At 47.5% G+C, this 27,582-nt stretch overlaps 1 protein-coding gene across 5 annotated transcripts in view; it reads left to right on the top strand.

The window, feature by feature from the left end:
• LOC310904726 (uncharacterized protein) overlaps window positions 1-27,582 on the top strand; it is a 59,527-nt gene that overhangs the window by 11,716 nt on the left and 20,229 nt on the right. The window contains exons 3-8 of one of the 5 annotated variants that reach the window (XM_083849897.1): window positions 642-1,946; window positions 2,360-3,287; window positions 5,249-7,647; window positions 12,078-12,217; window positions 16,729-16,934; window positions 25,825-26,018. In XM_083849897.1, the coding sequence (XP_083706023.1) occupies window positions 7,574-7,647; window positions 12,078-12,217; window positions 16,729-16,934; window positions 25,825-26,018 (614 nt within the window). In that variant the 5' untranslated portion in view covers window positions 642-1,946; window positions 2,360-3,287; window positions 5,249-7,573. The remainder of the gene's footprint in view (window positions 1-641; window positions 1,947-2,359; window positions 3,288-5,248; window positions 7,648-12,077; window positions 12,218-16,728; window positions 16,935-25,824; window positions 26,019-27,582) is intronic. The other 4 variants (XR_014588573.1, XR_014588572.1, XR_014588574.1 and 1 more) reach the window with 4 other exon arrangements.

The following is a 27,582-nucleotide window of genomic DNA, read 5'->3' as shown; positions in this document are numbered from 1 at the left end:
GGTTTGGCTGGCCAGTGCTGACCGAGGGCTTGGCTGCAGACTCCTGTTTCACTGGGACAGATGACATTTGCTCTCTCCCTCTGTCTTCCCAACACGGATTTCTTGTTTGGGACACGACACGAGTCTGGATGCTCAATGTGAGCTCTCAGGGCTTGCAGGAGAGCCCACGGGTGTGGGAAATGCCTGGTTTTTCTTTAAAGCAGCAAATTCTTTGCCCTCTGTAACATCCTCATAACAGTGTAGCAACAATCTGTGCAGCTTTCAGACACCCTCTGTCCAGAGCTCAAACAAGCCCCTTGCATTTCACATTGCCTGGAGTCCTCCAACGACAAACTCAGCCCACAAATAAGGTTTGAAGGATATTACTACATTGCCTAAGAGCACGCAGCTTTTGAAATGTCATTTTGCCTGGTATTAGGAGTGCTGGAAGTTGAAGCCAGCCAGCTGACAGGTATCTGTAACTGCATCATGAGGACTCCTTTTGGGAAAAGGCATCTGTACAAGGCATTGTCGTAGGCGCATGGATGAAGTGTTAAAAATCAGCTGAGGGGCAGAGCGTAAGGGGAAGGTGTGTCTCTGGGTGTGCTGAAACGTTATCTCCAAATTGCTCATTAAAACTTCATTTTAATGTCCTGATTCAGATCCTGTTTATTCAAGTGCAATCAAGAGTGGCTCCCCTGAAGAAAACCTGTGCCTGATACAGCAGTGCCCTGCATCTTGAAGTCCTTTATTTGGGAGCACACAACACTTTTATCTTAACCTCATTAAAAAACAAAACAATTTGAGGGATTTTCTCTGTTAAAATTGAATATAACTCCATCTGCCCCGTTGATTCTTTGCTCTACCTGGCCATCAGCTCTGTGCCTGCTGGTTTTGGGATCCAGCATGCTGCTCTGGCAGGTCATTGAGGCAGCTCACAAGTACTCATTCAAACACTGTTCAATCCCCTCATCTAATAAGCTAGTAGTAAAGCAGCTTCCAGAGCCGCACTCCACTCTATTCCAGCAATTCCCTTTGCCAGCTAGAAATTACACTATTTTCCAATTTCATTATTACCTCTGTTTTTTATTATAGCATCATTAGAGTGAGAAAACTGGAAAGGAAGTGGGGATTGTATAATGCAGGAAATAGTGAATTAATACCTCGACCATATGATGGAATGGTGCAGAGCTGTGACAGGGTCAGGAAAATGTAGAGCAAATGAAGACCATGCTGGCTGGGTGAGGACAAGACTTCTCCACTTGCTCTGAGGAGTATTAGCTCACAAAATGAACTATTTATCAGAGATGCGAGATCTGTGTTTTCTTTTTGCATGTACATGTGCCTGCTTGCACATGGAGCCTTTACATGGAGATAGAATATGGAAAAAAAATGCTTTTATGGTACGGAGATGGGCTTTAGCATGTTGGCAAAAGAAAGCCGATTTATTGCCTGAGTAGTCACGTCAGGGCATTTTAAGGAAGGGGTTGCATAGGATGATAATAACGAATTGTCTATTCCTTACCACGTGGTTCTCCAGTGCTAAATCCCGAGAAGTGTTTATTAGCTCCTGAGCATTTATAACTACCAGCTTCAGCACTGCCGTCTGAATAGGGAAGTGCAGCTCCCACCAGCCAGCAATGTGGAGGGGTTTGTCTTTGTTATTCTAGAAGGGCACTAAATAGTGGGGAAAAAAAAACCAAAACACTTTTTTTTTTCCATTTTTCAAACGACATCTATATTTTCAGGCTCCCTGACCTTACACCGACACGCACAAATCAGACAAATAACCCATTATTTGCTGTGCACCCTGGAATTTCTGACAAAACACGGAAATTTGGTGGTTCTACTACTTGGAAATGGCACTGCTCGCAGTTCCTGGGGATGCTCAGATAAAAGCCTCTGCAAAATGCATCCCTTAAAACCCCATTTTGTTTGTAGCAACAGCAGAAAGTAATTAGATACTGGTACGTATCATTTGTATTTTGACACTGCCTTTTGAGATGCGAAGTGATTAGCTGGGTTAAACAGCTCCGCAGCAGAAGCGGCGTGTATCTGTTGCACAGTTGTCAGATCTCAGCAAATGTGCTTTTAATAACAGCTTGTTATTCACTTCACTGGGTAGCGAATGGAGGCAGGTTTTAGAAGCAACTTCTTATTTAGACATCTTCTGATCATCTCAGATGCCTGACAGCGCTGCAATGAAGATGCTTCCTAGCTGGGTAAGCGTCTTCAAAGGAGCTGCAGGATAGGGAAGGGGAAAACAAAAATATCTGCCGGGGAACTGAAAGCACCAACGGGCACGGGACTATGAATTTTAAAGTATAAAAATCCGGATTATCCATTTCTAGAGCCTCTCAAAGCTTTAAACTCTTTACAGCCTGTTGAGAGCAGGATGATCTCCGACTTCCTGAGGGGAGGCCAGCGCTGGGGTGGAAGAACGCAGCTGCCTCGCCGGCACCGAGCTGCTCTATGAGTTCGGGAGAGATGCGAAGAAACCACCTGCATCCCAAAAAAAACACACAGGAGAGGAAGGGGGAAGCACATTTGCCTGCCAGGAGTCGCTCGGAAGTTACTGGGTCCGTTCCTGCTGCCACCATGGGGAGCGTGCAGCAGGCTGCGGTGACCCCCAGCAGGGCTTCAAAGGTCCGAGGCTTGCGGAGGCCAATTATGGGATGTTAAATAAAATGCCAGGCAATCGATGAAAAATGTACGTTTATTGAGATGTAGCAGTCAATCGCACGGCCGTTAAAGAGCTATAACTGGGTATTAAATAATCAGTTCAGCTGGTATTTATTTAATATAATCGCAGCCTATTAAACCTGAATTAAGTACAGAGTTAAGTGTCTCTGGGACACACAGCTGAAAGTGCTGCCAGGAACATTTTATGTTGCCTGAAACCCTTTGTGGAAAACTCCCACAAACATGATCTCTGCAAACTCGTCCTTCGTTTGATGGGGGAAATCTAATAGGAGATTTTCAATTTTTGACCTGACCTGTGGCAGAGTTATCTAGCAACTTTTACCTAGACCAAGACTTGATGCAGATGCATGATTTCTATAGATCAAAAATACTTGACTGACTTTTTGGAGCTGCTCCCTCACAGATTTGGTACGGCTTATTTTGCTTCACTTGCACATCTTTGCTCCCCTGATTCTCTGATACTGACGCAGTTACTCGCACCAGCACCAAGTGAGTCCAAAATAAATGTAAAATGCTGCTAAGTCAACATGGAATCTGCTCTGACCTGGCTGGGCTCACAACCTGGAGACGTGAATATGGAGAAACCCTCACACTGGAAATGCAAGGTCAGAGGACCCAAGGGGATGGCTGATCCTCCTCTCCCAGCTCCTCATTTTTTTTCTACCAGCCCTCGGAGGTTTGTACCCTGGCTCCCGGGCTGTCGGTGTGGTTTGCTCGGTGCAAGCTCACATGCTGCCCTGAGCCTCCGAGCTAGCACAGGCTGGCACCTGGGATGAAAATCCTGCTTGTTATTTGGTGAAATTGCTGCCACTGGTGTTCTTGGTCTGGGTTGAGCTGCTTCTATTTTTGCTTACCTCGATCCCTTTATTTTTTTCCTTTTATAGTGACGAGTGAAACCAAGGTAGGGCTCGTGTCTTTTAAAACAAATACCCGGAGTGAATGCGCATGGTGTACATTACAGATTTATTTCTGTGACATCTTGTGAAGAAAACCTGTTGCAGGCCGGGCAGACCCTCACTCGCGAGCCCCCGCTGCCAGGGCTGCACGTGGTGTTTTTACGCGGGGATTATTTGGGTTGCTTTGGCTCTGCGTTTGCCTTTCCCCAGCTGCCTGAGCTGATGTGTTGTTTCGCAATTCCTGGGGCGTGGAAGTGCTGCGGAGAGCCGATTGCAATTTATTCTCCCCATCCCTGATAGCAGAGCACGGAGGAGGCGAGCGAGCCCACGCAGGGTGTGCTCCTGCCTCCCGAAAGCTCTCCCTTCTTACAGTGGGGACAGAAATCATGCTAACCGGGCAAATCCCGGGGCCTGCGCAACCTGAATGCCTCTGTGCAAGGAATGCTGCAATCTCCCTTCCCCTCCCTCTGGCTAATTAGCCCGCGTTTAACACCCAGACAAAACCCCGCTGCACCTGCACTGCCCTGGGAAGCACAATGCTGGGGCAGCCGACAAAGCGGCGTGGCGGGGACCCGGCACGCTGAAAGCCCTGCGATCCCCTGAAAGCACCTCTTTGAAAAAGGATGCCAGAAAAAGGAAAAAAAAAAAAAAAAGGAAAAAAAAAAGGAGGAGGCGGCGATTCGCTCGCTAGGACTTTTTCACTATAGGAGAGAATGGGTGAAAGCCCACAAAAGCAGCTTAATAAAGAGGAGAGGGAGAACAAGGCGAGGGGAAGTGCAGGGCAGGCTGAAAGGAAGGAGGACTTTCCAGGTTGTATTGTCCCCTGTGCCCTCCGGAGATTCCTGGCCAACCTCTCAAAAGCCGTCGATGACACCAAGTTGATTGGTTTTGCCGCCTCCGTTAAAAGTAGAGGCCGGGGAAATGATGCGACCACCTTCCGCCCAGGGCCCACTTGTTAGGAGGATAAAATAAGTCTCATTCACGGGCACTACAAAGGCGCCAGCCCCGCTTTGATGTGGTGACCGATGGCCCCTCCACCTGTTTCTGCCCTGCAGAGGAACAGCGCGATGCGTCCTCATCCGGCTCTTTGGCCAAGTTCTCCCTAGAAATAGCTGCCGTTCGGCAACAGCTGAAGGTTTTCCTTTTCGAAAAACTACTTTAAAGTCTTTAATTAAATAGTATAAATGATTTTCTACCTCCCAATCCAGGAAGGGCAGAACTATTCCTCCTCCCACCTATACATATGGAAGGAAAGCTTAGGCAAAAATTCTATTTTCTGGTGGCTGGGTTGGCTGACGGTTTGGCTGGCTTTTACGACATGCCTTTTAGAAGCTGCTGCTTCTTCATAATAAAAAAGAAGCTAAAGCTCAGCCGTGCAACCCGGGGGGTTCAGCCTCCCATGCTGATCACCCCGCAGCTGATATAGGCAGCCTCAGCAGAGGGCAAAGTGGGGTGCATCCTTCAGTCAGCTGCAGAACGGCCTGAATTGCTGCCGTTGGTGTGATAGATGGGCTCTGTTACAGGAGAGGAACCAGGGGCAGGATGGTTAAATGGCTTTCCTGAGATTGCTGAAAGGGTAAGTGTTGAGAATGGCTATAGATCTCAGGAGATTCTGATTTCCAGGCCAGCATGAACATATCCTGAGTCATCTTTTCTTGTTCTTTGTACAGGATGAACAAAGCAGAGCACACGAAGATGAGTGATGATCACAGGTCTGTTTACAAGGCGCTGTATGCCCGAGTTAGTGCTCTCGGAGCCACAGTTTGGTGCAAAATTCCCAAGAGGGGTTTTATCTGAGAGTGTCTGTTCCCTGTGAACAAGCTCTCTGGTTCACCATCGCTCGTGTTTAGGAGTCCTGGGGATCCCCAGGACACTTCCACATCACCATCACAGCATCCCCAGGCAGGACACAAGTGGGTCGTGTGTGACTGATCAGTGGCAGTGTGATGCCCATGCTGGTGGGACGTCTGGCATCTGGAGCCACAGGACAAAGTGCCAGTTGGGAGACTGCTCATAAAGGCAGTGGTAGGCTTCAGGCATACCGTGGTTGATCTCAATACACGAGCAGAATATTTTCAGGCTTAAATAGCAGAGTGATGAGAAGGTCAGTCCCAACAAGAATCACTAGGTGTCGAATACCCTGGGCATAAATTAGTATCATCGGTTCAAACACCTCGAAAATTAGAAGTAAATTACTTCAGACACTTGGGACAGGTGGCATCCGCACGCCAGGCAGAGCCAGAAAACCCAGCTGTCAGAGCATCGCCAGACCCTCCCTCTCCTGTGAGCTGGATCCCAGCGGTGACATGGTGGGCTTGGTGCTGATGTGTATTCCCTGAACCTCGCCGAGCAACAGAGGAGAGAGGGGGAAGAGAAAGTGATTTGTGCCTGAGAACAGATGATTTCTCTGGACCTACTCTTTCAGCTTCATCCAGAGCACAAGCAGCAAAGAGAAAAACTTGTTCACTAACCCAGCCTCCTGCTGAGTCCTCCTACGGTGATATAAATATGGCTGGAAAATGTCTGTACTGTTTATTACTTTGAAGTCAAATGTGCACCAGCTATTTTCAGAAACATGGGAGAAGTAATGCCTTCTGGCTGGCTTGGAGTTGCTAGGTCATCTGACAAATTTCCCTTTCCCTGTCCCCCTGCTTTTATATACACATGGAAATGCAGACATGGGTATTTTAATGTATATAGTAAAAGTAGACCGAAAGTTCACATGCTGTTTGGAGATGTGTGGCACAGAAATAAATCACAGAGGGGAGAAAGGAAGGCACAAGTGCCGTTCCCTGGCAGCCTTGGTTTGCTTGGGGCTGCACAACAGAGCGAGGCACAGCTCCTGCCCCACAGCCTGAACAGGCAGGCAGGTGGATGTGGGTCAAATCCTATGGGCAAAATGACCATCTATAATTTTTCTGGGGGTTTGACAGGGTTTTTAAGGTGTATTTAGGGAGTAGCCTGAGGGGGAGCAGCAAAATGCTGACAGCTTCAAGTGGAGAGAGGGCTGGTTTCTCCTCTCCCCGGGGTTATGTGGCTGAACAGGGGCTGCATCCTCGGAGGTGCCTGTGGATGGAGGAGGCTGCTCTGGAAGCAGTGGAGGAGAGGACACAGAGGACAACCAGTTCAGCTCCCTGCCTCGATGGGCTGTGTGAAGGTGTTTCAACACATCAGTTTCAAACAGCCAGCCGAAGTGTATCAAGACTTGAAAGAAAGCACAAGGTTAAGGAATATTATCAAGAACTTTTGTTTCCCGTGCGCTGGGTTGCTATTGTTTGCTTTCTGACCTTTATGATTACATACAACAAAAAAAGCCCTTGAAAAGGTGATTTCGGCCTACTTTGGGCCACGAGAAATCAAGGTGCTGTTATCTCAGTCAGTGAGATATCGGACTTAGCAGATAGCAGAAGGCACCAGGGACTGCTCCCCAGCCTGATGTCACCAAGAACAAGCTAGCTCTGCATGGTGACACTTTCCAGATCTCTGCCTTTTCCTCAGAAAACGGGAGGGGACACGGGGACAAGGCTGACTGCATCACTCAGGCCCTAGGAGAGCAGCTATGTGCTGAGAACACAGCCTGCTCGTTACACTCATTATCATCGTCCATGCCTTTCCAGACATCCCACGGATGGACAACTACAGGGCAATTCTGCACCGCCTTGAGAGGGTTTTGTGTTCAGGCCCATGCACATGGACAGAAGAGCTCTACCAGGGAGGATGGCGGTGCCTGGGGTTGTCCTAATTGAGTGTTAATGGGTCCCAATTGGGAGACAGGCTCAGCTGGGTGACAATTACCCTAATTGAGAAGAAGCTCTGGTTGGGCCCTTGGAGGGTGCTGGTTCCTCACGGAGGAGGCTGGAAAAGGAAATAGATGTTGTTTAAAAGGGGGGAAGGTTGTGGTTATTGATTTTTTTTTCCCTGTTATGATTTAGAAATGTGCTGCAAAGCAAGTGGAAGGATTGAAAAACAAAAGATAGCTCTGTGAGGGGCGGGGAATGGGCCTGCAGTGGAGCACACAAAACTGCTTAGAAGAAATATCCTCAGCATGGAGGGAAGCTGTCCGGTGCAGGTAGGAGAAGGGGTCTTGACAGGGTTTGCTGGCAGGTGCCACCTGGTTCAGCTGCTGGCAAGGAGCAGCTGGAGATCCACCTCTGCTTCTGCTGCGCTGCTCCCACAGCGAGTGGTGCTGGCTGGGGAAACTGCAGGAGGTAGGGAAGGTGCTGTTGTAGATGCAGTTCATCAGTACGTTAGGGTGAGGATGTCTGTCTGAGCTTGGGATGGCTCTGGGGCTGCTGCTGTGTGAAGCATAGGGCTCTGGGTCAGCACTGCATGGAGAAATGGGGTCAGTGGGAGAGCAGCTTCCTTCTGTGGGCTCTGAGCATGCTGGTGATGCTGGTGTGGGTGGTGGGTATGGCTCAAAAGGAGGTGGCTTCCCTCCTCCTGGGGCCTGGTTGTTACAGCTCGTGCTCATGGTAGGGATAGATGGGACCAAAGGAAATAGGGTTGGTCTTCTGCTTGTCCTCGAGTCCGTCAGAGTCAACCCTTTGCAAGTAAAAAGGAAACTGAGTCACAGAGAAGTCATGCACCAAGCACAGTCCAGCAAATGTAAACTTAGCCTCTTCTCTGCCAGATAAATCAAGTCTCCAGCTATGCAAGTGCATCTGCTGGTGAGGCTTTGCTGTTCATTTTGCTAAAAATCCTGGACATTTTCCTTTATTTGCCAAACTGATCCATGGCTCCCAACTCTGTTGAGAGCTTGTGTCTTCAGTGCCCCAGCCAGAGCCCTTTCAGTCATCCCCACCCAGAGTTTTCGTTTCCTGTGGGAGGAAGGCATGCAGCAGGCATTATACAGCCTTGCTGCGGTGCCAGGCATGGGTAACAACCTCGTTACAGAGGATCCCCCCTCTTCCTTTCTCTTTTTCTCACCAGGACCATAAAGCACTTGCAGATGTGAAGGCAGCCTCCAAGCATGGCTCACCTGCTCTCTGTAGCACTTGGTCTTGATGCAACTCCAGGGAGCTTTTCAGGAAACCCTTGTAAAAGTATCAAAGGGCTGACTGGATCTTTTTGTTAGGTGGATATATTGCCTCTGATGCTCTTTTCTGGCCTGGCCTTTGTTGCACTGTTAGGGCTTTATTTTTCTAAAAGCAGCTAAGGTAGTTGGGCAGACCAAAGGCCTGCCTTGCCCAGCAGCATGTCTCTGAGGACGTAGTGTCACAATCGTTTGTGCTGGCTTTGTGTGTTGGACCAGTCAGTGACAAGTCTGATCTGGATCATCTGTTGGTGTGTATAGAACCTGGTTTTACACTTCAGTGCCTAGGAAGTCAGAGGCAACACAGACGCTTTATCGTTAGAATTAGTCACCATTTTTGGAGCTGGAAAAGTGAGTTTTTATTAGACTCCACGCTGCTTTTTGTCATGTCTTTGAGCTATAACTGTGGCAAGAAATGTTTTGAGTCACAGCCTTAGGCTGTAAATAATAGATGCTCTGGGAAAAAAAAAGGATAAGAAGGGGGCAAGCAAGGAGTGATTCTTCTCACAGTATTCTCTCAGATGCTGTTAACCAAACAAGATGGGTCATAACCATGTTAATTGTATGTGCCTCTGCTGGTGAAAAAAGCAAAGTACAGCAGGCACATCAAGGAAACCAGCAGAGTCTCATCCCTGAGCGTGTGCTGCTGACTTATCAGCTTTTAAATTGCTGACAAATGACAAGCTCCTGTAATGATCCAGTTCAGAGAGTACCTTCCTGGAGAAACACAGGGATCCTCCTGGCAGGGTCATTTCTGGGGGTCATTAATCACTGATTTGATATTCAAAGCTGATGGCAAAGTCAAAGCAGGTCAGCATGCTAATGGTCATCAGCAGTGGCAACGACCAATTTCCACAGAATTATTGTCAGTGCAAGCAGCAATAAGCAGCCCAGAAAAGGCAATCTTTTATTTTTAAATGGAAGCCAATATGGGGTGGGCTGTATGTGCAAAATGAACCCCTGCCTGACAGGAGGCAGATTTGCTTCTAATTGGGAGAGGAGAGATGCAGCTGTAACTCCAGGGGCAAGCAGCATTTCCCAGCTGAGACCATCTGCTGTCATTTTGGACTGAGAAATTAAACAAGGTAATGCTTCTGGTTAGTGTGAGGGAGCTGGTGCTCGTTGTGGGTGAGCGTGGTGGGGGATGAGTCCATCCTCCAGGCTGGAAAGCAGTCCTTCCACCGCCTGCACCAGCAAGGATCCTGGCCAGAGCCATGGGTGGCCCAGTTTAAAGGTGGAAAATAAAAGCTGTGAGCTCCTGAAGTTGTTGCTTGGCCCTTGTCTGGGAGCATGCTGTCCAGGAAGACTACAAAACGTCCTTTTGTATCAGAACCACTGCTTTCTGGCAGCCCTAAAGATGCCCCAGGAACAACTAAGGCAGGCTCATGTTTTTTTCCCTAGACCCATGTGGTGGTATGGAAGTACCATCTGGTGCCCAAAGGGTGAGGTCTGCTATTTGGGCTTTTTTTTTTTTTTCTCCAGTTTGCTGTGGACCCTCTTGTTTGTGTCCGGTAGTTTCCTGCTCTGTTAAAGCAGCTCAGGCAGTTTTCCATGAAAATGAGTTTAAGAATATTTTGATGTTTAACTTTATTTTTTAAACACCTGGATTTCTCTCAAGTGTTTTTATTCAATTGAAAATTGAAATGAGAGAAAACTGAAGTGAGAGCACTGATGTTCCCCCATGAGAACCTGAAGCAGTGCTGCCCTGTTATGGCTCAAAGCAGTGAGTGGGGTCTTCAGTCTGCACGTGTGGGTCAGGGGCTGCTATGCTGCTGGCTGTGCAAAATCGGAACCAAAAGACTGTCCTTGTCCTCTACATCTCCCCGTCTAACTCCATCCTGTTATCTCAGCTATTTTTCTTCTGGAAAGCAGAATTCCAGCATCCCATTAGGGATTACTTCTTACTCTGAATTATTGATCTAGGGTATGTGAATCTGAGACACATCTTGAAATTATTTCTCTACAAAAGCATATGTGGTGTGAGGAGAATACCTCTGGAAAGGGAGAGAGAGCAGGACAACAAGTGCTGCTTGCTCGCGCTGACCTTTGCCAAAGGCGGGTTTCCATCTGGGGATGAGGCAGGAACTTCGTCGCTCTTTGCTGCTCTGCTCCTGTGCTCGAGTGGCCTTTGGCTGCTTCAAGTTTTACTGAGATGGACACACATGTACTAGGAATTGGACTTGAGACTGGCAATTAATTTCACATAATACCTTTGTTGTCCCTGCCTTGGACCAGATTTGAACTGGTGACCTGGAGATGAAAGTCACCATAGTCCCTTAATAGTCCCTGGAGGCAGGCAGGCAGCCAGCCTCTTTGCTGGCTGTGCTAAAAGCCACCGCCAGCCTCTTTCCCTGCCTCCCTCAAGTTTAACCCTCTCCCCACCTCCTCCTCCAGATTTCCTTTTGTCTGCTGGGCATGATGGGGATAAAAGGAAGAGCAATGGGCTATCTGCGGAGCCTTTTAACCCCTCGAGATGGCCTGGGGTGAGTTGTGTGAGTCCCAGGGGTCCTCTGGTTGCTTGAGCCTCTGGTTGCTGAGGGGATCGCATCAGGTGGAGATGTATTTGCTGGAATAGACATGGGATTTGGTCAAGCCTGTAGCTGGAATCCATTTGAGGAGCATGAGGCCCTCTGTGGTTCCTCCCAGTGTCAGGTAATGTATATTATTCATCTGATTCTCATCCAGTCTTCAGCCTGCCCGCATAGTGCCCTGCTTTGGCCCATGGTGGCAATTGCTGTGGTCTGGTGAAGACTAAGAAGTGATGCGTGTGCTCTGGCAGCAGAAGGAGGCGGTGAGCAGTGAGGTCTGGGCTGCAGAAGACTCCCACATTGCAATGTGAAGGATTTTATGGACTCTAATAAATTAAACCTCGTGTGCTCACTCTGCAATGCAGTAGTAATGAGCCAGCCTGAATTCTGAGTTTAAAGATAACAGGAGTGAAGCACGGAGTAACATGCTCACTTCCAGAAGTCACAGGACCATCTGACAGTACAAGTGGTATGAAATGTAGGAGCCTGGCTGTCCTGGGCGGTGGGATGAGCTTCAGTCTCCTGCTCCTTTCCACAACATACCCAAATATTCTCTCCCAATAAACCTCCTCCTGATTTTTTGTAAGTTGTCTTTGAGGAGTTCCGCAGAAAACAAGGCTTATCGTCATTAGCCAAGCATTCTCCGTGTGAAGGAACACAGCTCCATGGAAAAAAAAGGTCTGGAAATCAGGCGAGCAATGAAAACTCCACGTGTCCCACTGCTCTCCAGAGCCGTGGCACTCCCCTGAGGCGGGCAAGCTGCCAAATTAGTGACATGAGCTCGTTAGGGGGAACACGTTCCTGCAGGCCCCGTGCTGGGAGTGCGCAAGCAGGCGGGAGGCCGAGCGCCTGCCGTGAACCCCCAGCAGCACCCAGCTGACATGGGAACAGGGAAGGCACCCTTTCCCAATCAAATTCTACCCCCACCTCCTTTCACAGACATCCTAAGGACCTTACAGAGCCTCTTAGGAGCGTGTGGGCTCCCGGCCCTGGTGAAGCAGAAGCTGCCTGCAGGCAGAGCAACCCCCACTTGGGCAGCTCGATGAAGACATCACTCGTCAGGCATCAGCCCTCTCCAGGTAACAAATCTCTTGCCCCTGCTCCGCAGGAATGTCTGCAGTCAGCGCTCACACCTGAGGCTGTCGGCCTACAAAGCCCTCCCTCCCCGCACACACGTGCCGCTTTGGGGATCTGGCCCCGTGCGGAGCCCCAGCCCAGCACCTCCCCGCTGTCAGCGGTGAGGAATGTCAGCGCAGGGCCAAAGGGAGAGGAAGGGAACAAACCTCCCCTGCCAGGCAGTGAGGGTTGGCAGGCTTCAGTCCCACCCCTGGTTCATCGGTCCCTGTCCTCCCTGAGCTGCTGGGCCCTGCAAGCTCTTCTCCCACCCACCAAACCCGCCTGCTCCACCGAGCCCCCATTCCTACCCGTGCCTTTTCATCTCCCCTACCATACCATAATAGTATCAATAACAAGGAACGCTTTGGCCTTGTGTTTTTTAATCCCCCCTGGGGGTCACAAAGTGGAATGGAAGAGTGAGAAAGGATTTATGTGAACGTGAAGGACGTTAGTTCAGGAGGTTGGGCCCGGTCAGTGAGTTAGTGTCCCTTGGTGTCCTGCCACCAGGAGGTGATGAGATGACAACTCGGTCATCCTTCTGTCATACAGGAGAAAAATGAAGGGGTGTTCAGCTGCAGGAGTGAGGGCTGGCCGTCCTAAGAGGACTGTGCCTTCCCCACCTTGTGTGACAGTAGGAGGTGGGACTGGCTATGAAGGCTGGCTGAGCTGTTTGGGTTGGGGGGTTAGGTCCATGTCCAGAGAAATTTGGGTAGTCTTCCACCCAGAGATGGGTCATGTTCCCTCATGTAAGAAAAGTGCAGTGATAAAGAATATATTTTGCCTTAGAAATTGTATTGAGATAAATGGGGTAACCCACGTGCTAAGCTTTCTGTCTCTAAGTACTTTGTACACTTTGTGTGTTGTCAATGAAGGAATAAAAAATTTGCTTTTGATCATTCTCTGCCTAGGGCACCATGCTGTGCATGGGGAATCTCCTGTCATTCCCACATTATTCTCCTGCTGGATTTCAGGTGTCCCTGGCACCCTACTTCTCTACCCAAATGTGATTCCAGAAGGGTGAGAGTGGGGTTCAGGCTGGGAGAGGTGATATCAGTTGGTAAGATTTTAGAGGAAAGAATAACTCTTCCGTGCAAGGGGGCATCCAGCCATGTTGCAGTGTGGGTCTTTGAAGCATGGTGATGGATTTTTGTTAGTGAGAAAATCTGCTCCTTGCAACAACAGGAAATACTTCTGCAGCCCTTGCCATGTGTCCCAAAGTATGAATTGCCTCTAGCACATGGGGAGGGTGCTGGAAATAGCAGCATGCAGATCTTCCTGGGGGGGGGGAATCAATGGACACATGGTAGGCACCAGGAGAGAGGCAGTGATGGAGCCTTTCCAGGGAAAACAACCCTTCGTTAGGGGTCACAGAGCAAACACAGATGTCTTGAATTGTAAGTAGCCAGAGGAAGCAGAGCTGAGCCATCATGTAGGATGCAGGAGAGGGTTTGCCTTGCGGGTAGCCTGCCGGGATGCTGGCTGCAGTGAGGGGCAGTGGAGCCTGGCATGGCAAGGAGCTCTGGGGACGGCCAGGCATCCCTGCATGGGACTGGCTGCTTGTTGCGGCACCTCAGCTGTCCAGGCTGGCTTTGTTCTGCAGCCTGGGAGCTTTTTGCTCCACGGTTGCCTCCCCATTCACTGCCACAGTGAATGCTTGTGATTTTGGCTGGAGCTTTTGATGGACAGGGAGACTATGGCACAGGGGAAAGAAATCAGCTTGGCCAAAAGCAAGTCTCATGTATTTATTGGACAGAAGAATTAAGCCTTGATCTGCCATATGCTACTGGACAGTCCCATCTATGCTCACAGCCTTAGACTTTGAGGAAAAAGGACTAAAGTAAATGAAATCCAGTGTGGGTGAGAACTGGGAGCAAGTGTTGAGAAGGGAGCAGATAGGAAATGTCCTTCCCAGGCAAACCTACATCCTATCAGGCTAGCCTCTGCCATGGGATGAATTGCTTATATTTCAGTGACTTAAATAAAAATAAAAGGAAGGCAAGACCCCACAATGATTTAATAATGAAGTCACTGTTTAATTCCTTCTGGGTGAGCAGTCAGGGAGCAGCATCGTGATGGGGTGTATAAGAAAATGGCGGTAGTCCTCCTCCCTCCTGTGCTGGCTGCCCAGCTTTGTCACCAGCTCTCAGTTCACATTGCTTGCATCCTTTTTAGTGACTGAAAAAGAAAGGAAAATGAAACTTTAAAAAATAATATATGTAAAGCTGAGAGATATTATAAGGGCATCATCCTTTTGTTAAGCGCGGACTTGGAGAGCTCTCAGGAAGGTTTCTTTCTGAAGCTGAGATTGACTGAATTTCTGGAAAGGGAACAGGGATCAGGGCTGCAAAGAGAAATGCTGTGCAACGAGATGTGGAGCAGCTCAGCTCACTGCAATGAAGAGGGACCTGGATGCTGACCTCACTCAGGCTGCAGGCAGTTGCAGGAGGAATAAAAAGTAATCTGGGCTTATTGCCATGAATAATATGATGTCTTTACATCCTGACCTAATTGTATTAATTCTTCATGGCAAATATCATATGGAAGTGGCTGATTAGTACCTAGCAATGAGACTGGTATTGGCCATCTGGTGCTCCTGGCTCAGAGGAAAAAAAAAAAAAGAGATGAAATAAAACTGAAAAACATTATAAGAGTCTTTCAAATAATGAATTAGCCAGATTCATTAAATTCCAGTTCAAATTTGTCTCTACTGCCACTCGTTTATGGGCAGGGCATGAGGCGGTTGCATGACTGTATCTAGGAGGAAAGTGGCCCCTCCAAGCTTAACACGTGCAGTGAATTAGGGTTATTTTGCAAGTAAGAGACTCCATGAGAAACAATGGAGTCAGCTCTGTCTTATCTGACTTACTGTCAATTTGCCTTTGTTCTGGGTTAATACCCCACCTTCAGTTCCGGAGCCTCCTTATCCTGGGAGTGCAGCTCATTTACAGGCGAGATTAATTAGTCAACAGCTCTTCCATCCGTGAATTAAAGCAGGCAGGGAAACTGAGGTACAGGGATCTTGCATATGTCTTATCTGAGCTTGGTCTGGCAAGGCAGTTGTGTAAATCCTTCCCTTTAAACCCTTCACACCTGGCAGCTCAGAGACAAAAATCTGCCTGTGGTTTTGCTCCGTATTTCCCCCCTTAGTCCTAGGAAAAGGTGATGCCTGAGAATGGCATTCTATCGAAATGAGGATTTCTGCAGCTTCTCTTGGGGTTTGACAGCAAAGATCTTGCATGAGGTCTACAGAGACTGAGGGTCCTCTTCTGAGGCAGGCAAATTTGATTTCAAATTTTAGGATATTGGGACTTCTGCTGAAGAATATATATATATATATATTTTTCTTATCGTTGGAAGAAGCCAGGAAGAGACCAGTTTGGTTTGGAAAACAGGGTGGGAGGCTTGATCTGAGTACAAGAGAGCTCCAGAGGGATGACAAAGTGGCTGGGTTCCTTGGATGGGTGGGGAGAGCAGTCAGGAAACCCGGATTTGAGTCAGTGGCTTCCTTTGCTGTGAGGGTTGGCCAGAGGTGACCTGAGTCGTTCATCAGCCAGATGTCCTTGCTGGACTGGCCGCTTGTGAAAGACCTGGGTGTGCCCAAAGTGCTCTGCAGAGCCTCCTCTTGGAAGGTTTTGGACAAAAAAAAGTTTGATTTTTTTAAGTTTTATTTTTGATTACCAGTCTCTTTCCTGTGCTGCACCTGCGTATGCTGAAAACATATGTGGTGGTGGCAAATTTGTTTGGCTGGTAGGCCACTGGAATGGGCGATGGAAATGGGATGAGGTCCACTTGACTGAGGCTGCAGAGACTGGGTCTGTATGCTTGCAGGATTCTCCCCAGAGTTTGGCTAACCCAAACTAAGTCTCTGAAGTCAAGGAATCTTGAAGGCAGCATCAAGGATGGCAAAAAGTGGTTGATAAATTTTTCAAGCAAATGAATCTGAGTTATTACCCAGGGAGAGGTCAGAGCTTCGCTAGCACACTTTATGCTGCCCAATGTACAGCCAAGTACTCGTGTTTTTGACTGGTCAAACCCCACATGCCCTGTGTTTGGGATGCTGTAACATCTGTGCAGTGTCTGCAAACTCGGTGCCACTGTTGTGATGCTGCTCCTTCAGCAAGGTGAAGGTCAGCACATAACGTCTTTCTGATGTTCCTCCGTGCTGCTTGTTCCTTCTCCTCTGCTCCTTAGCTTCTTGCTGCCCCTCTGTTTTGACATGAGGTCCTTGATGGGCTCAGCCCCTTAGGGGGTTTCCTGCTCTGGTGTGCTGACCCATGGCAAGCTCTTCCCTTGGGCATGGAGTTGCTCTTCCAAGCCTGTATCTCCAGCTGTGTCCCCAGCTTTGTCCTCTTCCCATATTTCCCCATTCCTCCTCTCTTACCCAACTACACCTCTTCACATTTCTCCTTTTGTACTCCATTCTCCTCTTCTGTCTCCTTTTTTTCATCTCCCCATGCCTTCCTCTTTGTGTCAGTACCCCTCATGTGTCCTGCCACTCCAGTCCCCACAACTGCTGCCCTCAGTCAACTACACGGGAACATCAGTGCCTCGTCCTCCCCGAGTGGCTGCAGTTTTGGGGTGCCATGGGCTGCCCGGATGCTGTGGGCACGGAGCAGAAAGGCGCAGCTGCCTGCTGATGGAGAGCAGCACCAGGAACGAGCAGGAGAGCCTTGCTCTAAGGTAGGAGGAGCTGAGTGTCTTTGTCTTTATGCCTGGTTTACTACGTGCCTAATAAACTCTGGGTTTGCTTTTAATTTAAGCCTGCTTTTTCTTCCCCCCCCCCCCCCCCCCCCAATAATTGATGATCAACAACATAACCCAGCCTGGTTGCTCGACAGAGCAGCGCTGCGCTATAACCATGGCCTCCTGAGCAGGCTCCTTATTAAGTGTGCTTGCTGGGTAAACAAATAGGAGGGAGCCTGCTGTGGGGTAATATATTCCCCAAACACTCCAGAGTTGCCAAAGTATGTGTGTTCAGAGCCACAAGGGCCATTTGTTGTCGGCCTTACTGACAGATACTCCTGATTGTCCATGCCTTTTTCTGAAGGAGGTGGGAGAGCAGCAAGGGTTTTCCTTTCTTCTTTGGGTTTCTGAATAAATGAGCTGTAGATATTTATGATTATTGCGAGAAGCTCCAGATTTGTGGTGATGAAGGTTTAGCCAGGCTCCCAGAACATAGCCAGCACCTTGTATCTCCCATTTCAGCCAATGCTGGAGGAACCAATCTGATGATGAAGGACGAAGGCTTAGGAGATGTCAAGGCTGGAACCATGTTCCCAGTGCTGCTCCACGTTGCCTGGATGGGGCCTTTCCCTGGATTATACTTCATTTAGGATTATAACATTGCCCTTTGGTCTCTTACTGTAGATATTAAGCTGGTTTGGGGGAAGCATTTTGTGGCTGCGGTTGCGCTGGTGACCCATGCGTGCCTCTCCTTGGACTGTAGGATTTGTTCTCCCTGTAGGATTTGTTCTCTCCAAGGCCACGGGGCAGCCCTGGCAGTCTTGCTGCTGAGTGCTGAGAGGCAGCTGTCGGGCTGTGGGCAGCCGGAGCGGGCCTTTCCCCTGTCTTTCGCTTGAAGAAGCAAGCAGCCATCGGGTGCTGCTCACTTCTGATCGCTCACAAAATCTGTCTGTGTTATGAACCAGTGACATCCAGGTCAAAGGCTCCATGCCCTGCTTGGTCCCCAGAGAATAAAGCCTACTGTTGTCTGCAAACCACAGGTACAGGCCTGGCTTTCAGTGGCTGTTTGATTTTGGAGCCAAGCAAGCAGCTCCTGAGTGTCACCTCATTGTCACACTTTGACTTTTATATTAGATTTTCATTTTTTTTAAAGCTAACAAAGTGGAACCAGAAAGCCACGCACCTCACGATGCTCCAGCTCCTTCATCCTTTACCTTCTTTCCAAAGTATCAAGGCTTGGGTAAAGCTCTACTTGGTGGTGGATCTGATCAGCCCACCATCTCCTGGAGCCTCTCTTGGACATCATCTCACTAAATGCGTGCCACCAGCCTTCCCAACCCCCTGCCAACCCGTTGGTCAGCTCTATATGTCAGCCTGTGAATTTATGTTCTGGGGAAGCATCTGTGATAACATGGGCATAGCAGGATGCTCTGATAGGGCCAAACTTGTATGTTATACTTGTTTTTTTTTTTTTGGATGGGTGGCATGATGTGTAATGAGCAGTGAGGTGTTGTCTCTGCACTGCTTTTTCTGTAACCATCCCACCAAGGGCGGACTTCTTTTTCTGGGATCGTTCCATTTGCTGGAGAATTGGCTCTCCCTTTATTTTTCTTATGGGGTCCTGATGTCCATTATTAATCTAAAATAAAGGGCTTGAAAGAATGCTTTCGCCAGATGATTATGGGAAACCTAAAATGTACTGAGCACTGATTCATCAGGGCAAGATAAGATGTGATCCTTTTATGACTGCGGTATGTGGGATGACTGATTGCTTTATGAAGATCGTGTGATTAATATGAAAGGTAAATTATAATTAATAATGACATTCCATGGGGTGGGAAGGGGGAATTCAGCCAGATGCCTTTCCCACCCCGTCCCCATCTGAAACAACACATCTGTGGCAATAGAGCAATAGTGTTAAAAGTATGCCTGGCATGGCACAGTGAGTCTCACGTGCACACACCGAAAAAAGAAAAAAAAAAAAAAGAAAATAAATAAATAAAAAGCAAACCACCCACAGGCTTCCATTGACTAAAAATTGAGGAGAAAGATAATCAGCAAGTGACATCAGCTGCAGCTGACAGCACCGTGCAAATATGCATAATTATGCAAGCAATTTGCTTAGCATTGATGGTATCAGCTATGAGGTAAAAACATCCTGGTGCACTGTGGGAAGGTCCATGCAAATCACAACAGGGCCAGTGCTCGCTAACTTGATTTAAAGCTTCACTGAACTACGGGTAGTCCCTGCAACTGCTTGGCCTCTGGGAATTAGCATGGTTTCTGCTACCTGCATTTTCCATGCATTTGCTACAGCTGTGACCATGGCAGGCTAACTCCCAATTCCAAGGATCAGCAGCCTATGCAAATACGTGCTTGCATTTATTTGCTTAGAAAAAACCCACAAACATGAACCCCCTCTACCTACCCTAATATATGTTTATTCATTTGTTCCTACGTTAGCAGGGCCCAAATGTATTGTTTTCAAAATATTCTTGCCTCTCTCCAGCAGTTTTACTGCTACCAAATACGTTCTGTGCCCCAGCTCAGCAGTAGGTAGTTATTTAAAACAATACATTTCTCTCATGTGCAGCGCCTTCTCAGAGATCTTGGCTCGTTCAGGCTTTAACTAGGATTTTGCATGCAAATTTAATGTATCATTATGGCATACTTAGGAATAATTAATATAAAAGGGTAACTTGTAAATTAGAGCTAGGGACAGATTTGTGAACTCAACCCCAACAGTGTTTTTCCTTGAAACGCTGGAGCTGATGACAGGTTTGATGTGAGAGTGTCAAGTGACATTTACTAGCCAGGAGTATTTATATTTTGGATGTGTGTGGTTGGAGATTTTTTTTTCCCCTCACTTTTTTCTGTTCCCAAATTTTGCAGCTGTGCTTTGATTTACACGAAGCGGACAAAGTTGTGAGTTTACAGCATTCCAGTTCCTTCCCTCATTAGGAACCCAGAAAGGCAATTCCAACAGTCCCTCGGGAAAGGGGCTGCAACGCTCTGAGTACAATACGAAGGCAGCTGAACCTATCTCATGAAATCTTGGCCAAAATATGGAGAATATGGAAATACCTGGTATGGCAAAAGGCTTTCTCTGTTAAACGTGTCAAAGAAGGTTGTAAATACTTTGGGGGTGCAAAAATCAAGTTCTTTCACTAGCTGACTCTTAACTGCACTGCCCTTCTGAAAGCACAATGTAAAAAAATTGGGGGTGGGGGTGGAAACTGGGAAGCTGCAAATTCTCTCTTAAGAGCTTGGAGCAGATCGAAGCCCTCTTGTTTCAGGATGCAAACTGGCTTGTTACAGAGGATTTGGGGAAAAAACTCCCTTGGAACAGCTGGAGCCGATCCCCATCGGAGTCAGGATGCAGGGCCAGGTGGTCAGGTCTTGTTCGATAATTATATATATATTTATTTATTATTTAAATGAAAATACTCTTTTGTTTGGGGGAAAAAAAGAATTGTTCCCAACTCTGCTGCGAACAAACATAATGAAAATGTAGTCTTTATTCTGAGAAGTTCACTGCCTGAGAGTGGCTCTCATATCACTGGCATATCAAACAAGGAACAGATCAAGAAGGGAAGGAGTCAGCTCTTTTTTGGCTTTCAGAGTACAGCAGAAATACAGAGAAAAATAGTTGGTAGTTGATATATCGACCTGTTTTCATTATAACTTCAGTGTTTCTTTCATCTGAAAGAGAAGATATGATACGTCTTGATTAAATGAAATGTCATCCGAGTGTTGAATTAATTACGTGGAACGTGGGCAAGGAGTTGGTATTGTATTAATTTGGCTGCTTTGGAGAAAACATCAATAGGCTGTTTGCGAATGATAACTTTATACTCTGTCACCTTCCACGAAGGGATCTCAGAGCTCTTGGCCAACGATGATGTATTAAGCTTGGTAGAGGCACCAAAGTATTAAAATCTCCCTTTTGTAAGGGCTAGAATAGCAACTAAGAAAGCTTTAAGGCTTTTCCTCTGCAGTTCAAAGGCAATGGGAGTTTGATACACAGAGTTGTGTAGGACTGGACCCTAAACAAGCCATTAAAGCCTTTCTGTTGCCTCTGTGCTACTAACTGGGTTGTACAGGACTGTCAGAAGACCTGCTAAGAGCAGACCAGGTTTCCATGGTTTTTAGCGCTGGAGTTTTTAAATGAGTACGAAGTTGTGTCCCTGCTGGTGGCTCATTAAGAGCCAGCCACAGCTGGGCTTTGGCAAAGATCAAGATCATTTTACAAGCCCAGGTTGATTCACAAGTGAGTTGTCACATAATGTTCTCTGGGGAAAGTCAATTATAACTCGGTAGGTTTTGATATGAAAATGCTTTTGGCAGACATGTTCTTTTTAATATGCTCACACATGCTAAAGCAATACCGAAGGTGAGGTGACAGGAAAGGTGAACTGAAGGCGGTGTCTGTTTGAGCGGGGTCGTGTTTTGTTTGAGATGTGCTCAAAGCAAATTTGAGGCTGTTCCCTGTACTTGCCACCACATTTAATGGGTCATTTAGGGCTTGAGAAGGGGCTGACTCTGAGACCCAGAACTTTGTAGAAGTGCTCGAAACCTGCCTTTTTGAAAGACCCCATGGGCAGAGATACAATGATTGATCTCCCCACGACATTGCAGCCCTGATTTGGGTTTTACTAGGGGCAAGGCAGGATAATGGTGCAGGTTCACTGCCTGCTCAACCCTTCACCTTCTCATAAAGATGGCTAGGGCAGATTCTGTTATGAGTCTAAGCACTGAGCCCTCCCCAGCCAGGTAGCGCGTATAAATAGCAGGAATCATTACTGGCAATCGTTGCGTGAGATTTTATAGTGCAGACGTAGTTTTATGGTTATTTATTTTTATGGTTCATTGGATCAAGGCCCCCATTTACTTCATAGCTCTCCAATGTCAACAATTATCAGGCAGCTGCTAATTGGGGCTGGATCAGAATCAGCAGCCTATTGCTGATAATCTCCATGGGTGACATTTCTGACACCGCTGAAATTGATGGCAACAAGCCCATCGGTGCTGAGAAAGCCAGAAAGTTATCCCATTCCCCCACATCCATCTTGAATGACAGGTCTGCAGGACTCGGAACGAATCTTGATTTTGGTCCTGATAAAAGCTAACGAAGCGTGGAGGAACATCATTAAGTCATAAGCAGTTTTTGCATTAGTGGCTGGATGCAAGGAGGGGGATCAGTGTGGTTTTTTTTTGTGTTGGTGGTTATATACCTGAGTAAGGCAGTGTTCTGGAGAATTTGGCCCTTGGATGATGAGGAGGAGAGAAAAAAAAATAAGGGAGGAAGAAAGAATAACGGCATAATAATAAGAAACGGGAAAAAATATTAATGTTTTTGACAATTTTCTTAGATTTCATATCCCTACAAAAGTAGCAAGGAGTTGAAAACAAACTGTAGTCTTGGCCATGCTTTTCCAGGAAACAAAAATAAAAAAGACATCAGACACAACTTTTGATCTCAAATTATTTTGTAGACTTTAAATTCCTTTTTTCTGTACATTTCCCATGGGACAAAATATTCAAAATGGTGCTCCGGGCCCACCCTCGTAGTGGCAGCACCGGACACGTGCTAACGTCACCCTGGCTGTCCCCGCTGCCACCTGTTTGCTTGTCACCCCGTGACAGCTGCAGCGTGGGAGGGCAGGGGCTTGCATCTTCTGCAGGCTCCGGTGGCAGATCCCGGCAGTGCCTCTGAGCTCTGCAAACAATTGACATATGTGCGCCGAGAAGGGTTTAAAAATGTGCATTCGATGGATTATTTTTAGATTTTTTTTTTTTTAGGATGTGAAGCTCTTGTTTTGTGGTGGTTTTCTATCTTAGAAACCACTAAATCTATTGCAATCTGCTCGTGCACCATGAGGGGAGGTTGCAAACTCCCCAGAACTGCTTCTCCCAGCCCTATATTTCACCTTCTGTTTGATTGCTCTGTCATTTTAAGACTTTAGATAATAGGCCATTCTTCTCAGAATAGCTATTATATTTTATTAATAGGGTGGGGGGTGGGATTTATTGTCACAAACTCTGAAAGATTTGCCGTCGGAGCGCTCGCAGCTCTCGTAAAGGGCAATTAATTTAGCTGCCTCGTTTGATGGATGTAGACTGATCTCTTCCTTCTTACTTTTCGAGGTGTTTGCAGCATTGGCAACCCACGGGGTCCCCTTCGAGGCTGGTGGCACCACCAGCTGGTCTTCTCTCTCGGTGATGGAGGCTGGGGTTGGTGCTGGTGGCTGGAGCCCAGCTCGGAGCTTTCCCCTCGTGTGGGTGTGCGTACGCGTCCGTACGGTCCCAGCAAGTCTGTTCCTGTTGGGGAGATCAGTGTCAAAAGTGTATTTTGTAAGAGCTGGCCGGGATCCCGTTTCCACATTGCAAACCAAAAGCAGTTAGATACTTTTTTTTTGGGGGGGGGGGGGCTCTGTTTTTCTGAAGCAGAGCGCACTGCTCTCTCTCTTCCTTTAGCAGGGAGAGGAGCTGGGGGAAGGAAGGACGTGCTGCAGAGACCTGGCACAAGGAGCCCCTCGGGGAGACGAGGCAGATGTTTGTCCTGGTGGGCTGGGCACTGAGGGACAGCATGGACCTCGTGTGACCGTAGCGGTAAGGAGCTGGAAAAGCCCTGCTGGGGGATGGGGACCAGCTCCAAAAGGCTTCTGCTCCCCCAGTGCTTACAAGACAGGAGCAAGTATGGACACGTGGGATCTAGCTCCGTCTCTCCCTTTTGTCTCTGTGCAAATCTTACCTTCTCCAACCCTCCCGATGCTAACAGCAAGGATTTTTTTTTATTATTTTTTTTCCCCTGAAGTGCCTGAACACCTGAGGCTGAAAATCCTGTTGTCACCTCAGCCTCCCCTTCTTGTTCCCGTAGTGCTGTGCTTGCAGGCATCTCGGGATTCCTGGGAGCAGCTGGCGTCTGGATGTGGTGGCGGGGTTCCTCTGAAGGGACCACGCTGGGTCCTGCCCATGCACTGCCCTGGTCAGGGACCGACCTGCTGGCCGGGGTCAGGCTCTTCTGTAGGGAACGTGTCAGTCCCCATAAACCCAGGTAGGACTTCTGGGTGTCTCCTTCAGTCATCATCCTTGGGGTGAGAAGCTACTACCTCCGGCGTCCATAATTTTGTCCGACGAAAACCATCCTCTGGGGTATTCCAAACATTGCTGTGCACGTTGTATGGCTGGGGATGGGGTCTGTGCACCCACCCTGCCCTCATCAGTTTTTTCCACACTCGCTCTCCTTGCTGGAGTGGCAGAAAGGAGGAAGGTGTGCTGGGTAGAACTGGCTTTGTGAACCTTGTGGTAGATGTGGGCACCACGCTGGGGTGCCTGGCCTGCCTCTGTTAGTAGGAGGAAGGCAATATGGGACGGAGAGTGTGACCTGTTCCGCTCAGTGCATTAACCCATCCGTCTGCTTTTTGGGTTGTAACTTCTGGGGGGGGAGCGAGGGGGGACAAACAGCCAAAAGTGGCCCTCAGGGGAAACAGGACACCTGTGGTGGGAGCAGCTTTTAGATCCTAGCCATTCCCTGGTGGTTTTTTCTTCACATTTTTCTCCAGGTCTCTTTTCTGTCAAGCCCAGAAAAATGGTATTTAATCTGCAGCTCGAGTGCACAGATGGAATAAATGTATGCATACCTGCACCTTTGAATGGGGTTAGGTATTTGTCGGGGGGGCAAAAATGTTTCTGTGGGCTTGGACAAGGGTCTCGCGTTTTATGCAAAGGAGGAACATAGTTTCATAGCTATCTATTGCAGATGTAGCAGCTGGTCTTATTAGACTCGCTTGTATCCTGAACGAGCTGTTGCAATCAAAATGTGGCTTTATAGTCTGAAAGAGTCCGGCCTGTGGAGCACAGGAGCTGTGTGGATTGCCCACGGTGGTGGCGGGTGCTGAGATAACTTCCCTGACACCCAGCTCGTGCACCGAGCAGCTGGGTTGCCTGCCTATCTCTGATTAACGCAGAGATCTCTGTCCTAAGCCAACATTGACAAATTGATATCCTGTATGGAAGGATATGAAGGCGATCTTTCCTGGAAGAAATGCTCCCGACTAGTTTTATTGACAGAGGTGGAAATAGAAATGGGAGTTATTGACTCCTTGTTCAATCTGTAATCAGCAGATTCACCTGCTGAAAGAAATCAGTTGGGAAGTCAGTGGGTACTTTCTGATATTTTAGTGGTTCGTTTCCAGTATTTCTAATCATAGCCTTTCAAATCTCAAGCTTCAAAAAATCCTTGGTTGGGTACTAACAGTGCAGTCTGGTGTTCAAAGCGGCAGAGCTGTTACGAATCTTTTGAAAAATTAGAACGAGGATTTTAAATGTGCAAATCTATAGCAGGAGCCCAGATTTAAGTATCTGGGTTTGCATACTTTGTTTTTACTACCTACAGCTTCAGAAAGTGGAAAACTACTATGTTGATCACTGCTATTCATTAATCCAAGCTCTTTGGAGGCAGTTTGTTTTGTTATAAATCAGTCATTAAGTTAATTCTATTTATTTCACTTTGTTATAAATTATAAAGCTGTGCGATTTTTTGCACGTTAACAGAGCAAAACTTTCTTTGGCACTGCTATTTTCTGAGTGCCCCACAGCTAGCAGCAGTCAGATTTGTTTATTTTTCCATTTTAAAGGTTTTTCTGGTTAAGTCCAATTCTTGCACAGTTTCTTCTGTCTGGCTCTCGAATTTTTAAGGTCCTGTCACTTCTGGGCACAGGGTTCAAAAGGGCTTTGGGAAGAGCAGGTTTGCATCCTGAACTTGGGAGCAAGTGTTACAGGCCCCAATTTGCAAACAAGGAACCACGACGCTAATTATTTTGGTTGCTTATTTATGTCTTGATGGCTGCCGTAATCCAATTAAAATCATTGCCGTTACTTGTAGGTGGCATGCTTCCTCCTTTGGATTTCGGGAGGTGTAAACACCACCAGCAGCTTGTGTGGGAGATCCTGCTTTTGCGATGGGGAAATTCTCTTTGGAAAATTCAACTTGGAAATTAACTTCTGTTTAAAAAAAAAAAAAAAAAGAAAGAAAAAAAGTAGAGTCTCACAGGCCTCGAGCAGTGGAGATTTAAGATGGTAAATATTGTAAAACCTTGTAATAACTCTTATATCGTAACTCAATTTTAATGATACTGGCTGAATGAGGCCTTGAATTACCATCAATTTCTGAGGAAATTGTTAGGAGGAAGAGCACCCTTGTATGCTGGGACAAACACGTTAGAAAAAAATATAATTTTGGGCTTTAAAAAAACACAACATCTTTCAAGCGGTTCTTTAGAAACTGTCTTTAAATGACTGTGGGAAATTGGCGTAATGATTTAAAGTCAGCCTGGAAAGTCGCACACCGCTTGTGGGTCCAAGCAGTGAAATTAGAAGTAATGCACACGCTGGGCTACGAGACAGATATTGCCTTAATGAAAGGCACAGCAGTGACACCGCGTGAACTTCGTGTTTAGCCAGTGACGTCTGCGCTTCGCGAGAGCCCATGGGAGGCAATTAGGAGGGCTGCAGAAGGAGGGAATAATTTTACCTGTCAGGTTTATAAGTGGGCAGCTTTTTGTGTGTGTGTGTGTGTGTGCGCGCATATGTACGCATATTTGTATGTGTGTGAAAGATCCAGAAAGTAATGAAACCAAGAGGCTTGGCGGGGACTGTCAAGCCTGTGGTTAGAGGTGGGGAAGCAGCTATTTCCAAACCCACAAGATTTATTTGTGGAGCTGGTGGGGGGTGAAGTTAGCAGACTTTAGCCTTCAGGGCTTTCATCTGCTTTAAATTCAGTTTAAAAAAAAAAAAAAAAGCTAATTGTGACAGCGAGCAGGTAAGTTACCACATATGTCTTACGGATGATTTCATTGTATTTGTATTTAAAGTTCTGATTTTTTTTTTTTTATTTTCCTGATTTCTTAGAATGTGACTGGGGAGTGGTAGGTGGAGGAGGTTCCAAATTCAATGCGTGCAGCTCGTGGGTCTCAGGTTAATTTAGGTCAGCACTGAGATACAGCAAGGTACAAAGAACGGTGTAGTTCTGCCCAGAGTTAACCTGGCAAATGGGAACTTTTGGGACATAAATTAAATGGTGCTAAGCTGTACAAAAAAAAAAAAAAAAGGACAGAAATGGTCCTTGCTCCAGGAGCTTGCAAACACCAGAACAGCAGTGCAAAGCACTCCTGCACATGCAGGAAGATTTGGCTGAAGTCTGATCCCAGCCTTGTGGTCACCCTGGTCTTCAGCTAGTGCTGAGCCCCAGATCTTTCATCTCTGGTTTTGGGAGGTGTGGATTACAGAGTTTCACCCCCAGGGCAGATAAAGGTGATGAGGAGAGAGCCAGAGCAGCAAAATGCCCCCTCCAAAGAGTTGTTTCAGTGTCAAGTTCTTAACGGTGTTCCATTTTCTGCTAGGGACATTTGCAGGGCGATCCGTGCTCAGGCACAACCAAGGTTGTAACCTTGCCTGTGCCACCCAAACCCCTACCACAGGCGCTGGGGACCATTTCAAAGCAGGAGCCAAACATCCCAGGAACGTGGCTCTGGTGCCCTGAGACAACCAGTGGTGATGGGACCAGGCGTGGTCGCTTCCATCGCCCACCTGGGTGCCTGCTGTGCCAGCAGTTATTGGCACATAGCTGCTGGCAGCGTGAAAA

This window comes from Anser anser (assembly GCF_964211835.1).
Source record: "Anser anser genome assembly, chromosome: 10".
In the NCBI taxonomy this organism is placed as follows: domain Eukaryota; kingdom Metazoa; phylum Chordata; class Aves; order Anseriformes; family Anatidae; genus Anser; species Anser anser.
The sequence above is the reverse complement of the archived record's forward strand: the minus strand, read 5'-3'. Positions and strand labels throughout refer to the sequence as shown.